General features: G+C 39.3%; 1 protein-coding gene across 1 annotated transcript in view; it reads right to left on the bottom strand.

Moving 5' to 3' along the window:
* Positions 1–15282, bottom strand: part of runx3 (RUNX family transcription factor 3) — a 47443-nt gene that overhangs the window by 20712 nt on the left and 11449 nt on the right. The window contains exons 3-5 of the mRNA XM_079473248.1: positions 5114–5358; positions 4382–4538; positions 3164–3268 (exon numbers count right to left, since the gene is read on the bottom strand). Of these exons, the coding sequence (XP_079329374.1) occupies positions 3164–3268; positions 4382–4538; positions 5114–5358 (507 nt within the window). The remainder of the gene's footprint in view (positions 1–3163; positions 3269–4381; positions 4539–5113; positions 5359–15282) is intronic.

Here is a 15282-nt window from a genome sequence, read left to right as displayed (position 1 = left end):
CAGGTTCATGTCAAAGCTGTTTTTAGTGGATGTACAAAATAATTTCATTTTATTTTATTTATCATAAATGGGCTATAATGCATATAATGGAATGGAATAGAACGAGAATAATTTACACAGATGTTTTCATTAAAATGGAAGCGATCTTGTATTGTACCATCTTGTGTTTTGACTTGCTTGTTTTGAAAACTGTCCCGTTTGGCACAGAGGCATTATACTGCCCCCTAACATCTTATATTACTGGATCCAGTTCGAGACCAGCAGTTTTAAGAAGCCATATTGGGCATGTCTGGCATCAGGGCAAGTTTTCCGCCAAAGTAACCACAGGTGAAGTCCTTCACATTAACTATGGACATGTTCCACTAAGGTTTAAAAACCTCATTTAAGTTCTCATTTATCATTTTGCCTTTTTTTACCCTAAAACCTTTTTTAGGGTAAACCTTTTGGATCCATAAAGAATTTTTAACATCTAAAGAACCTTTATGTTTCTTTGTGGAACCAAAAATGGTTCTTCGATGGCATCACTGTGAGGAACCTTTATTTTTAAGAGTGTATAATGTGTGTTGGTTAAGCGTCATCTCATCTATCTTTACACTTTTGTCACCATGAGCCTTTTCTCAACGTCATGTTCAATACTGTGAGAGACCTGTGCTGTTTATTTCTACATGTTGTGTTTGAGTGTGTGGGGTCTGTCCCGTCCATCAGGTTTATCAACCCCATTGGTAAACATTAATAAGGTATTATTCTATTGGCAGCACTATCAAAGTATCGCTTGCACGCCCGCGCAATAACACACACATATACAGATGCATGCACACACACGCACACATAACCTAAGACAGCCCGTGCCTGGGGGGAGAGGAGGGTGTGGTTTTTTCATGTGAAATACGCCATCAACACAAATGCAGGATACACACACACACACAAGATTGTGAAAATAAACGCAAACAGCAAATAGATATGACCAAGTAAACTCAGCGTTAAGGGGCTACTTATGAGAATTTATGTTTGTGCCGCATCAATTTATGTGAATAGGTGAGCGTGCAGAAGGTCTAAACGTCAGTGGGGAAAATTTTTAACTTCAAAGCTTGCGGTGTTGCGGGCAAGTTGTGTACATCGAACATTTCAACATTTTATATGTAATCCTATTTTAGTATTTAAAAACAGAAGTGTGTTTTGCTGCCCGTGTTTGTCATAGGGTCTGAAGTAATTTCACATGGTCAAAGCCTATGTGACCACACCTTAACTGTAACCACTTACACGCATCATTTCAACATCGCATCTAAAGCCACCTGTTCATTAGCGATGGTTCAGTGAACATCAGGTCAGCCGCAGAACGGCTTTGTGACAATACACACAAGAAACATCACTTAAGAGTCATTACACACCGAACACCAGACAGCTAACATGACCAACATTGCGCGCAGATCAGAAGTAACTTCAATATGAAACACTGTAAAATAAAATGTGTCGTAGTTATGCAGCTAGTTGCCAGTAACTTACTGTTGATTTATATTCATCTCATTTATTGGCAACAGTTTGTTCCAAGATAAATGAACATTAAACATGAACAAGTCTTTATCGTTACAGAAATAACAGCCTCGTGCAAAGCATTCTGGGAACCACGTAAAACTTTTTCCGTTTATTCCCAGAATATGCATGGCTGTTATGTATAGTTATTTATAGTGTAAGGATAAATACTTTTTTAATGATCATTTATCTTTGAACAAAGTGTTGCGAGTAAATTACTTAAATGTAAATCTACAGTAAGTTACTGGCAAACTGCTGCAAGTAATACTGTAATTTCTACAGACATTCTTCACGGACTTCACCCAAAAATGAAAATCTGTCATCGTTTACTAAAGGAAGATATTTGGAAGAATGTCAGTTACCAAACACATCTCATCCCCCATTGACTCCCATCATATTTATTTGTTTTTTATGCTGAATGTATATGCACATATTCCTTATAAAATATGTTTTTTGCTTTTGTATGATCTTTATATCCTTCTTGCAACTTCTTAGCAATGCAATGACATTCAGACATGATTAAGAATTGCTTACGTGTCTTTTTTGGGGCCGCCTAGATCTGGAAATCGCTCTTACGTATTCCTTCTCTCTTTCCCTCTTTAGTCTCTGGGTTGTGGTTGAGGGCTGCATTAGCGATATAGATCTGTACCCCTCAGTGCTATGTTAATTCAGTGGTCTCTAATGCGGTCAGGCACTGCTGACCCCGCTGGCCAGAGAGAGTGCCCGCTTTCATTGAACCCTGTGTTTGTGGCTCAGGGACGCACCTTCTCTCTCTCCCTCCCTGAAACGGCTTAATAACACACCGCAGCTGACATCTGAGGTTGGAGCACTGTTCGCTGTTTAATATTAACACACGCTTCGGTGCAGGTGTGCACGCTTTGTGCTGACATTGAAACTAACACTTAGGCACCGAAATACACTGTACGTTTTGTGAAACACGCACAAACACTGTGGCTCTATGCCCTGGTATCATCAACCGATGACTCGTGCACCATTTAAGCAGCCAGTGTTCTCAAAATAGTTAGAATACTCATCGGTTCTGTTCGAATACGGCACACATAATGTAAAAACCTGCACCAATAGAGCTACGGGATTCATACTTGAACTTTAGAAGTATGGTGTACAAAACTCAACACTTAAAGATGAACTCCAAATCCAGCAGATTATCAAATCTGTTATACTTGGCACACATTCTAAAGACGGCTCAGCCCGGTTTTACCACAGTAAAGAACACGGTATAAAGCAAATACAGAGGAGAGGCCATCTCATTGTGTTCTATCTCTTTAGATGTCTCCCCTCACCGTCAAACAATGTTACTTGTTTTGTGCGTTTTATTCATATAAGTTGGATTGATGAGAAATAATTTGGATAGTTGGCTGCATAGAAACAAAAAGTGTGACCTGCGCAGTCTGATTCGTGAAATGCTTTACAATAAAATACCTATTTGAATTCATTTCACACCCTGTTAACAGCTCATACTACAGATGCAGATCTGTAGTAAAAAATCTGTGGTGATCAAATATGACAAAACCAAACACATGCCGCAGACGAGAAAACTATTAGTCTAGACCTCGACTGTGTCATACACCTTAGTCGACACTCGATAGTTATGCAGGGATTTTCGGGTACTCACGTCTTGGCTCTCGAGGTCCGTCCACGGTGACTTTAATAGCGCGGTGGTACGTGGCGACCTGGGGTGGTCCAGAGAACACAGTGATGGTCAGAGTGAAGCTCTTACCTGGTGCACAAAAAGAAAACGTATTGAATAAAATGAGAGTTACTGTATGTAGCTACGCTTGCTTTGCCATTGTATGAAAATGTACAGTGAAATATAGAAATTTCTATGTTAATAAATGATATAAGCAAAAATTGTGGGATTGATCTTGTCTTATTTTTCTATATATATATCAGAAGGTCAGGTTTTCTTGCATTAATGTAAAATGATAAACTTTGAATTCAATTTATGTTCAAACGGAAAGGTATGAGAGCCTGTTTAGCAGCAAGAACCAGAGAAACCAAGAGAACAGGAAAAGCATTTAAGGTTTAATAATAGAGCAAACGCAATGCAGTCCATATTCCAGCATTATGTTGTCGTTATTAATCTTGACAACGCAGAACGAAATTCTCTGCGTTCAGACTGGAACTATTACTCGGTTTAAAAGGGAAAAGTTGTCAATGTTGAAACTCCAGTGGCTCATGAATGAACAGTTCATGCACAGCCCCATCTAGAAAGATCATGCACAGAGAGAAATGGATGAATTTCCTCTGGAGAGAGACAACACTACCGCTTTGATGCGCTTTGAAATGCGTTTATGATGTGGATTAGTCAGACAATGTGTTCCAGATTGTTTTTGGACTCCAGTGTGTCTCTGTATGTGTGTGATCTGTCTTTGAGGAGGAGAGAGCCGTGGTTTGTATGAGGGCTGTGAGGGTGGGGTAATTGACTGCAGAAATGAAAGGTACTTTTAATTCGCACACTGCGGCGCTTTCCACTCATCCGTCTGCAACTATTTAAAGTGTAACATTTACAGGAAAAATGTGAAGCAAGGCCAAGAGGAAAACGACGGAAACGCTGGTGAAAGAATGCGAGCTATGTAAGAGGTACGCTGTTTTTAGGTGTATAAACAAATACGTTTTTTTTCCAACTCCGAACATAAATGAAAAATCCTGCTGAGACGCATTATTTTTCATGCCTGCAAAAATGGTTGTTTTGAATGCATGGCGGTTTAGCACAGTTCAGTACGAGTTAAAATATATGAAATGTCTTTTTTTCCTGCACGCGTCCCCTTATAAGGATTTCTCCCACATGTGTTTGATCAAGAATAAATAGACCAACAAATAAATGCGTCACCTCTGCCGCTTCTTCCCACGAACCGCAGGTCGTTGAATCGCGCCACCTGGTTCTTCATCACTGCTGAAGCGTTTCTCAGTTCCGCGGAATAATTCTCATCATTTCCCGCCATCACCGTGACCAAGGTCCCGTCAGGAACATCGCCCAGAGCCACGACCTGATAAACAGAATCACAATAATATAACAAGTGATATTGCACGAACATCAAGATTTAAAGTCTAAACCCGAGCAATCTATATAAATACTTGTGCATTCTTAGAATTAAGAAAATTAAGTTAATTTAATATATTAGTATTTTTCGATTGCATATTTTCTTTAGATAGCATCTATGAACAGCAATTGTAATTACAATAGGTTGGTAAAATTGCACGGCTGTGATTTGGATAGCCCAACAGTTAATATGTTAATGTTAAATAATAACATTTAAAATATTATTCATGTTATTGATATTTTATTGATTGTTCACATTTTTGTTGTTTTAATATCACAATATAGGCTATAGTTACATTAGACCGCCTTTTATCTCTCAAAATTGTGCTGAAGTGTCTTGTTGTGATTCAATATAGATTCTATACTGTATAGGGTTATTATAATGCGTATCGCATTATGAAATTATGAAATAAAATGTACGAGTTTGATTATATAGAACTGTAGGCTAGAGTTTTGTCAAGTATTGCATAAAAGATACAGGCCGAGTACACAAAGGAAACAAATGCAGAAATATGTTTTTACCTTGAAAGCCACGGGCAGAGTTTTGTTGCACCTCCAATGTGACGGCAGGACCGAGCACAGAAAGTTCGGGCTGTCCGTGCGCACCAGCTCTCCGGCGTGATCCGCCAGTACGTCCACCACAGAGCGGTTCTCCACGGGCCGCCCGGTTCTCAGCGGGCCCGGTGCGCTCATGCTCGGACTCTCGCTCACTTTAGCGCACGGGAACGAGGCGGAGGGCGGCGTGAACCGTCTGCTCGTGCTCGGGTCTACGGGAATATGCATCACAACAGATTTACAAATGAGACCCCGTTAAAAGTTCTGATCGGGTGAGGTCGAAGTCCGTGGTGGTGGCTCCCGAAAACTCCTTCGTAACAGTTAATATGATTCAGCGTAGCGCACAGGACCCAGAAGCCTTAAAATGCGCTCGGCTATCCCACTGACTTAAGCAAAAACCAAGAAACCGCAAGCACGCACAGACACCTCTGTCCTTCATGCAAATACGCACGCGCGCGCGCACACACTTCTGCTGCACTTTAATGATAGAAAACACGCATGCACCAGACACTTTAGATGTAGCCTACTTCACAGAGCCTCTGAAAATACTTTCTAGACAGATTATAAAAATGTGATTTATTCCAGAAAGCGTGTAGGCTACAGCAGGTGTGTCCTGGTTGTAAGTGAGCGACACTTTCGGTCCAAAATGTTTTATCTGAAAATAAAGTCCATACAAATAAATTCCAAAGTTTCAGGAGTTTCTGCAATGAAGTCCCGTTTAGTTGTCACTCAATCGTCTCCGAATGGATGTTCGCGCTTAAGTGAAAAGTGAAAGAAAAGATGTTTCGGATCAGAGAGTCAGACGCGTGTGAAGGCAAACGCTGCGCTGCGCGCTGTGTAGTGGAGCGTTATTTACACAACTCATTATAGCCTGGAGTGCGCTGAGCGTTCCACCAATCGGCTATCGGGGCTGGGTTGAATCGACCAATCGGAGAACAGGGCAGGGTTTCAATCGCCCCTAAGCTCACCGAGGCAAAAGTATCGGCGAGATGCTTAATGAACAATCGATAGATATGCGAGTTCTCTCCTTTGGCACCTTGTAAAAATGTTCGCGTTATAGGACATAATGGATTGACATTTAGAGCATGTCAGGTGTAGCCACTGAAAACCAAAGGCAAAAAGTATGAAAATCATTTTGAAACATTACTCATGGATGCAGGGTGAATCGTCCTGACGTGGGACACTTTTCTCCATCCATTTCAATAACAAGAAGTGTCCCACTTTATCCGATCACCCTATCTGTGTGTCTCTATTATTTTTAAAATATTTAGGTTTTCACTAGAATCACAGGTACTTTTAGTAAAAAAGTGTTGGCGAGCCTAAACAAAGATTTAACTACTCTAAAATGAAGAATAATACTAATGACGTATTATTAACATCGATCCAACACTTGAGACATGTGATGACAGTTAAAAAACAACTCTCTCTCTTTTTTTGTCCAGAAAAAATTGGTAATTACTTTGGGACTTTTTTGATCGTTCTTCCCTGTATCTTGTGACAAAATAAAATGCGCTTTTATAATTGCCCTTGCACAACAAGAAACATAATTATGATAGAGGATTTCATAAGGTTAGGATTGTACATGGTTATTAATTAAAATCGAATGAGTTCTGGTGTGGTCGACACGCCCTGAATTACACTGTCACCACTAGTAGGCGCATGTGTCGTTTTAAAGCCTGCAATGTGCCTCGGGCTGGAAATTAAAGCACATTAAAGAGACACCGAATGAGATGAAACCCACACACAAAGTTAATAGCAGGTTAAGTTAATCCTTTTCTATGAAGTTAAGGAGTCTTCTGAATAGTGTTTGTGATGATGCATAACCTAAAATACTTTGTTGAATTTTATAACTAACAGAATTATGACAAAATCTAATGAATTCAAGAAAGTATTAATTTTCCCTCCTTAAAAAAATGACTTGGAAAAATGATTTGTAGGAAAATAAAGAGGAAGCAATTTTTACATGTTTTACAATTAGGTTATATTCCACCTCTAAATCTAACAGGCAAAACGTAAAAATACAAAATAAAAATGGAAGACGATCCAGAAATGAATAGTTTGATAATTTGTGCTTAAAATAATTTGTAATAACTGGATAGTTTTTACTTTACTTAGACTAAATGTATTGAACCCATAGAAATGACGTTTTCCTATTTGGGGTTCAGTTTTCCAAAACACATTTAATCTACCTAATAATACAAATATATTATAACAATATTATTTATTATATTTACATACATTATTGAATAATTTCACGTTAAAGCCAATTGATTATACATCAAATTAAATTCAACGAAATTATTTATTTTCGTTTATTTGGTGTGTGTGTGTATTCGTGAATAGTGAGTTATATAGGCGCTGTGAAGAGGGTTTGAGGTTTAACCCGTGCTTGCAGAATTCGTGCCAAAATTCTGCGGCTCACGTGCTAAGATGAGCTAAGTTTAAAACCAGCGTTCGGTTACATGGAAAGAACATCCACTTACCATTAAAGTCAAATAAACACAGATGTGTTAAATAATTATACCTCAAATACAACATCAGCGTTAATTTATGACATGCTTTGCATGAGAATGACAACAACATAATAATAATCAATTGAATTATTATTTTAATAATTCGTTTTATTAATAATGCAATAAAAGCTCACTCCTGTATAATTTAAGTTTCATGTTTATTTCATACTTTCATTTCTTAATCTTCATCTTTGTGTTTGAAAAAATATCACTAGTCTAGATGGGAAGTCAAAGTCTTAGCCACACAAATAGTAAAACCAAAATCTACACATCTCAAACCGAGATCTTTAGCACCACAGTTTCGTCAGCATCTGCTAGATCAATTGCAATTTGTATCTTTCTCTTTTACTTTTCTCGTCTTTATATTTCACTCTGTCCGTTGTGTCTCAAATGTCGTGCGAGATGCTGAGAGTCAATACATCCATCCTCATAAGTAGGCCTACTGCACGCAGCTTATATCTCTTAAAGGACATCTCATGCACATATGCACATTCTTAAATATTGGTATTTAAGTATAGTAAAATATGTGTCGTTATAGGCCTTGAATGTTTCATGCACTTATAAAGTTTGAAAAACCTTCAAAACCTCCAGAAGAGCCACGAAAACCCCCCGCAAAACCCCAAACGTCTGTTTGCAAGGATCGTCTGTCGGGGGACGTTGTTTCGAGGGCGCTGCGGATGCATATATTGCGGATATTTCAGCATCTGTTCATTATTAATACGTGACCGCACGCGCACAGACTGACTCCGCGCGCCTGTCACATTCAGAGTCCGCGCGCAGTTTCTACGGTTACAGTCGCGCAGCAACGCGCTCTCCCTAATGACGCGCGTCCCTGTGATATCCGATCAGCCCGCGTCAAACGCACATCGCTTACACGGGACAAAGAGTCATCGCGCGCTGAGAAATGATGTGAGGGGAGACAAAGGGGCAGGAACCCTGAAATAAACAGACTTAAGTTCAAAGAATGAAAAATAAGACACAAGCTGTAACCACACTATTAGATGCCATCATTCTGCACTGCAGGGTACAAAAAGGCCAAAGGCTTAGGGGTTCAAAACTGATGTTTAATTTGAGCAAATACCACCTGACCTTCCCAAATGCATGACTTCCTGAGTTTTTCTGATCTATGAAGTCATTGAAGACAGGTCGAGGTTATTGAATAGAAAACACTATAGATGCAGAATACCTGAACTGCAATAGCTTAATAATCAGAAAATATATTGACTATGTTCATTTTGTGCAAAACATTGACTAATGGAGATCCAGGTGTCAAACATCCTTCTATTAACTTGATTTGTGATGTAAATGAACACATAAAGTGATTATGTTTTGACTCAAAATGTTACAAAAAATACGTTGCAATATTAAAACTTTTTGCATTTAGTACAAGATTTGTAATATGTGAATTGTCGCTGTATTTAGCCTACTTCACTACATCAGAGGCCTTTTGCGTTGGGGAGTTTTTTGCCCCAGGCAGATGATTCAGGATCAAAACAAACTTTGTTCTCAACTAAAATGGCTCTAGTTTTTAATGTTACATGACATTATAACATTTAAAAAACATGCTCCATTGTACTTCATAAGCAAACGACTGACTTAACATAGGTCGAACAGTTCATATGCCCACCCTTCTTCACCTTGAATGCAGTTTGAGTTTAGTTTATATAAATAGTATGCCTTCACGAGAACAGTAATAGCATGCAAACACAAATGCAAAAAGAACACGTTAAAGTTCATGCAAAAGCAACACTGAAGAATACAGAATCTGAAGAAACCACAGATATGTGCTCCACACTGGTAAAACATTACTTCAACATTACCATCACCCCCAACACACACACAGGCTCTGGCCTTCATACCCGCAGATAAAAATCAAATCATGGAGTAAAATGCTGACATAAGTCTGTGGATTTGCTATCTTCCCCCCACCGTGGGCGGCGGCACATTTCTACGTTTACAAATTACAGAGGGAGCAAGTCTGGTAGCCGCAGAGAGCATTCCTTCCTTACACTGTCTCCTTGTGTTTCAGCTGCGGGTTCGTCTGCCTGAGAAAGCGGCACGGATGACCTGCAGTCGACTCCAAATCTACCGTTTACGCGTTTGAATTTCGGCCCCACCTCATATCAGGTGTCCCTGATGACATCATGGCCCTGTCCTGTGACTGTCCGTGAGAGAGGATCTCGATTGTGATGTCATATTTTCAGACGGTATTCGGCTGACGGTTTGTAAAGGACTATGTTCATTCAAGCTGAAGGAAATTGATGCCAAACTCTCTATTAATGGAACATTTGCAGTATAAAGATAATGAGGCTTTACCGCCTTTGTCAAATACAGTGAATCTTGCGGCGAGTGAGTCATTCTGAGCCGTAATTTGTTTTATATTTCAAGTAAAGCGTGTCACATCAAAGCATATTTTGTTGGTGGATGAAGCTGAGTTGTGTTATTGCCCTTTGAATATTACGGATGAAGTCACATGGGTCTCTTCAGTGAATGTAAAACAAACAATTATTTTATACGCTCTCTCGCAAAGCACAGAATTAATGCCATATTCTCTTTCATAAGATGTTTCTTTATTGAATAAAGTCTAAAAAGTGTCCAAAAACACTCATCCACAATTCTGATGTTTGCATGTATGCCACAGTCATGGATTAATATTTAAATAATACATTATTATAGAACATGACTACATGTGACTAGGCATTATTACTTCTTTTACTGTTTTATGCAGCATTGTGTAAAAAGCATATACCAGGAACTCTGTCTTATAATACATGCTCAATGCCTATAATGGAGAAGTTCTATGAGACGTCTGAAAAACGCCAGATGAATCGTGTCATCAAAACAATTCTTTCATAGCGCACGCAGGAAATGTTTTCCAGCGAGACATCCGAGGTAATGTTTGTGGTAGAAAAGTCCAAAGATTTATGACACCGTTAGTTTGGCTGAGTACAATATTGAGACTCCGCTGCATCCCTTGAGGAATAAATCAAATGCTGTTTTATGGAGACATTACGATGTGATTTCCTCTTGCAGTTGGATTTAAACTAGCATCGGGGTGAGATAATTGTCCTCCCGGCCTCTAGAGGGGGTTACAGAGGTTGCTTTAAGTGTGTTGAACATCTATCTCAAACATCTCTGACAGGAGACACAGGAAACATCCGAACAACGTTTGGTCTGATTCTCACCATCACACAGTCTGTCTAACATCTTCAATGCCAGTTCAAAATCTGCACACATTTCACACAACTTTGTGAGCATTGTCTTGTAAGTTTAACTAGTAGAAGCGTTTATTTTGTAAGAGTGTCGGACTAAAGTGCTTTAAAACATCTTTGAATCAATGTGTGTTTCTGTATGTACATATACAGTTTTGAGCTACCAGTATGGCCCAGGAATAAACAGCAGGCCGAGGTCATTTTCCACTGCGCTGGATCTCTTTGAGCTCATTTCCAAAACATGACTCTCAAGCCAGAAATGCACGGTCTGAGACTATTGTGTAAAAGTAAGCAGTCTGAAAATTGTTCTTTCATATGTGGTGGCAGTGTAGAATTTCAGTAAAATCATGTTGTTGACCAAGTGGTTTTCGTGTGTCTGATTGTGGTTGACCTGTAGCAGTTTACAACACATAATATCATCATGATTGTGTCGCATGTTATGATGTCATGCACACAGAGTCATCACCCTGACCTCACAGCCTTATGAAGGCCTGTGTGTGTGTAACGGGGTCTTGTTTTACAATAATGGTAAAACCTGTGATCGACCTACATTGTGGCGACCAGCCAGCAGTCCGCACAACGTAAATCGCTTAGTAAACATATTCAATGATGCTTAGTTGAAAATGTTAAAGGGTTGAGGTTATCTAATTGTGATTTTTCCTGTACTATGGTAGTTAAGAACTGTTTGGTTACGAGCATTCTTCCGAATATCTTTCTCTGTGTTCATCAGAACAAAGACATTTGAACAGAAGTGGAACAACAAGGGTAAATAATTGATGACAGAATGTTTATTTTGGGGTGAACCGTTCCTCTAAATCTAATCTCAGAGTAAAGTTTGAGCCGTCTTGAGGAAACTTGCATATCTTAAAATTAGTCAGTGCTATTTTTTTCTGAGGTATTTTCTAAACAAATATACGACTTTACCTAAGGTCTAGGTCTTACTTCAGTTTAGCCCGGTCTGTGAAACCGGGCCGCAATTTCCACCCCACCAGGAAATAACCTTCTGCATGGCTTACTTATATTATAACATATCACGCATCACTCCAAACCTTCATTTAAAAGAAACATAAGCAGCACTAACACAACAATCTGTCCTCCACAGGAACGGAAAAGTTCAGTTAATTGAAGATTCACCCATATAACACAAATCTCTATGTAACGATCAATCCTGTAGATTATTCCTCTGGCACACAGTTCAATAATCCGGGTCTATTTTTACAGCAGAACCGCAGAAATTCTCCACAAGCGCTGGGAAGTCTGATCCTTCAGGAAACTTCAAAGACTCTGGAATGGACCCCGGGCGCTGGATAGAGACGTATTTTCATACCGTTTGGAACCATTCTGATGGAGTGAGTGAGAGGTAAGTTGCAGTGGGCACATGGTGGTCCCACCCTGACAATAGATGGATGTACGAACGTCTTAATGAGGGAGAGAGAAAGAGAGAGATCCAGGGGCGACCTTGCGGTGGGCCTAAATTCACACTCCGCCCCGCTGGCTCCCAAAATAAGCCACGTCCCGCTTTTATGAACGCTCCACACCGCAACCACCATAACTCAGGGCTTTCCCAAAACAAGAGCTCTTGTGCCGGCAGCGTTAGGAAGTGCGTTTGCCTGCCAGCAACCGCTGGGGCTGCACACCAGCGTCTGCTAACCACATTTTACCCGGAACACAATGTCCCTTTGTGTTTGTGTGTGGTGGGCCCTAACTCAGAGAGAGAGACAGGCAAATCGAAGAAATAAAGACAACCGAGAGCAACCGACTGAAAATGCACCAGACAGAACGTTGGTTGATTTAAAAGAAGCCATTTGGTCTGAAACAGGAAAGTTAAAAAGCTTAGCAGAAAAGAAAGAGAACGTGTGATAGCGGTGGAGGAGAACGACAGGAAAAAATGGTGTGAGATATGGGGGGGGGGGCTTTCATGTGGTCGCATATGGAATGTTGTCTTTCATTCCTGCCTGCAACGAAAGCCACATGTTTATCTTTTTTTCTGTAAGCGTGTGCGAGGCAGGAGGTATGCAGTATATGAAAGGAATGAGAGAATTAAAACTAGGTCGACATTAAACAGAGGTATTCATCAAAACAAGCGCGCTTGTCAGAGCATGTGCTCGTGATGACGTGCTGTAAACACGCATGATTGTAATGCTGTTTTTTGCAAGGTTTAATGCACACGCTAGGGGAAGTCATGTTAGACTGATCGGTTCAAGGTTAAGACCTGGAGGCCTCTGTGACACTGGTTCCATTTGTCCATTTCCAAGTCTTTCTCTCAAACTTTCTTTGTTGTGGCTTTTGATTGCTGTTTTCTACTTCTGGTCTTCCAGCGTGTTTAAGACACTAAGAGTGTTGGAAACTAATAAGATTTGTGCTAATGAATTCAAGCACATGTACAATATACCAGGCTTTAGCATTGAGCCGCTTAATGACAAAGCTCTGAAATGGGTTTGTTATCGCACCCGGTGTGTGTTTAATCACGTCTGTTGCGCTTGCCAAGTTTGACGTCTTGTCAGGGGGCCAAAGTTGAGTTTTCACACTGCTGTTCATTTATGGGGGTGTAACGGTTACTGATTCACAACATGGTAGCATTGTGATGTTTTTTTTATCGTTTTAAAGACTTGTATTGAATTGACAGCATTCCTTGTTAAATTCAGATGAATCTTTCCGATGAATCTCACAGTTAACAGTAATTCTTTTCTCTTTTCTCTGCTGCAGTGCTATTTCAATATGTCAGAGGAGAACTGGCTCTCCCGGTTGAGTCCGGACTTTCTCAAGGTTTTCTTTTTCTCCAATCTTATACACATCTATATTGGAGTTCTGGTTCCTTGCCCCTATTACTCACTGGGAGACTGCTGATTTAACAACACACATGCACGTTAACATATTTTAACAAAAATATTCTTTCCATACGTTTTTATTGCAGAATGTTTTAGGCAATTTTAGGCTTCCCAGTCCTGAAAACAATATAATAATAACAATAATATACCTATATTAAATGCGGGGGGATTTTCCGAATTACGCTTGTTTAGGCAAAGTCGGGCCAAGTACCAAAACAAACTTTTACTGGAGTCGAGCGCTGGCGAAAGCGAAGGAAGGGGGTGGGGATGTGTTTGTTTTGGTGATTTTAACATCACCAACGGCTAAGAGAAATCGGACACCCCGCCTTTAAATATACTTAGATTTTTATTGCAAATTGTTCTGGTATATTGTAATTGTGGGCTCCCATTCCTAATAACAATATTTAAAATAATAATATTCCTAAATTAAATATTCTTAGATTGAATATTTGATAATTTCTGACAATCCACTGACATCAGTGTACATTGCATAGAGAAAAACTTACAATAATACTATCTAACTTAATGACGTATATTTTCTTTCATTTCCCCCCAGCATTATTTTTATTAAATTTCCTATTACGATGTATGCCAATTTTTTTAATTGGACCTTGTGTATGTTATTGATTAAAAACTGAATAGTCCTTGAAAAATCAAATATAATCAATAAAACTTAAAACTACATATATGTTGATAAAGGCTAATTTGTTCATTCAAAGAGAAAACCTACATCAACCACAAAATGATTATAGATTGTGTGTATTTGACTAGTTGTGTCTAATGAAGTGAGAGCACATTTTTGGAAAACAAACTGTCAATAATATAATATTTTATATGATTAATATTAAAATATATAATTTATCTTTGTTGTCATAAAATATTCAAAAATATACAAAAGTATTGCACCAGTTTTGGAATGACTGTAGCCCTGTATAAATTCATTGATGGGTTTAGGTTTAAGTGTTTGACTCAAAGGTGTTTCAGTCAAGTTCACACAAGACTTTATCAGTTATTTCTTTGGAATTTTGCTTGTATTATTGTTATTTTTCTGAATAGAGGAGGTTCCCAAAACACACGGTTCTCCTGAATATCATTACATGCTGTAGCATTAAGATTTGTGTTCACAGTAATGTCTTAAGTAGTCGAACCTGTTCACGAGAAAACTTGTTCCAATACGTTTGTCTATAGTGTATGGCAGGGGTTCCCAAACTTTGCCGGGACTCGAGGCCCCCACTATCCTCAGAGGTGCCTAAACATACTAAATCAAGATGTCCTCTTTATGCAAATGCCAGCCTCTTTTCGCACCTGAGGACGAGGCCATTTTATCAGCGGCGCATCTCCGCCTCCCTGCGTTGTCTTTGGTCGATATTAATCAACGTTTCAATTCTAAAAATTGAAATGTACTGAATTTAAAGCCTGAAAAATAATGCACATAAGGGAATGTTTAACGTGGTGCTGTAAATTGACTTGCTGCACCTAACCTAATGCGGTTGCTAATGTGACCATCTCAGGGGTCACGATCGAGGATGAGCAAATTCCAAAGGCTGATGTCTTTTATTTGTATGGTTTTATTTTGAACTTAA

This window comes from Barbatula barbatula (assembly GCF_947034865.1).
Source record: "Barbatula barbatula genome assembly, chromosome: 14".
In the NCBI taxonomy this organism is placed as follows: Eukaryota; Metazoa; Chordata; class Actinopteri; order Cypriniformes; family Nemacheilidae; genus Barbatula; species Barbatula barbatula.
This window is presented reverse-complemented; position numbering and strand designations above follow the sequence as displayed.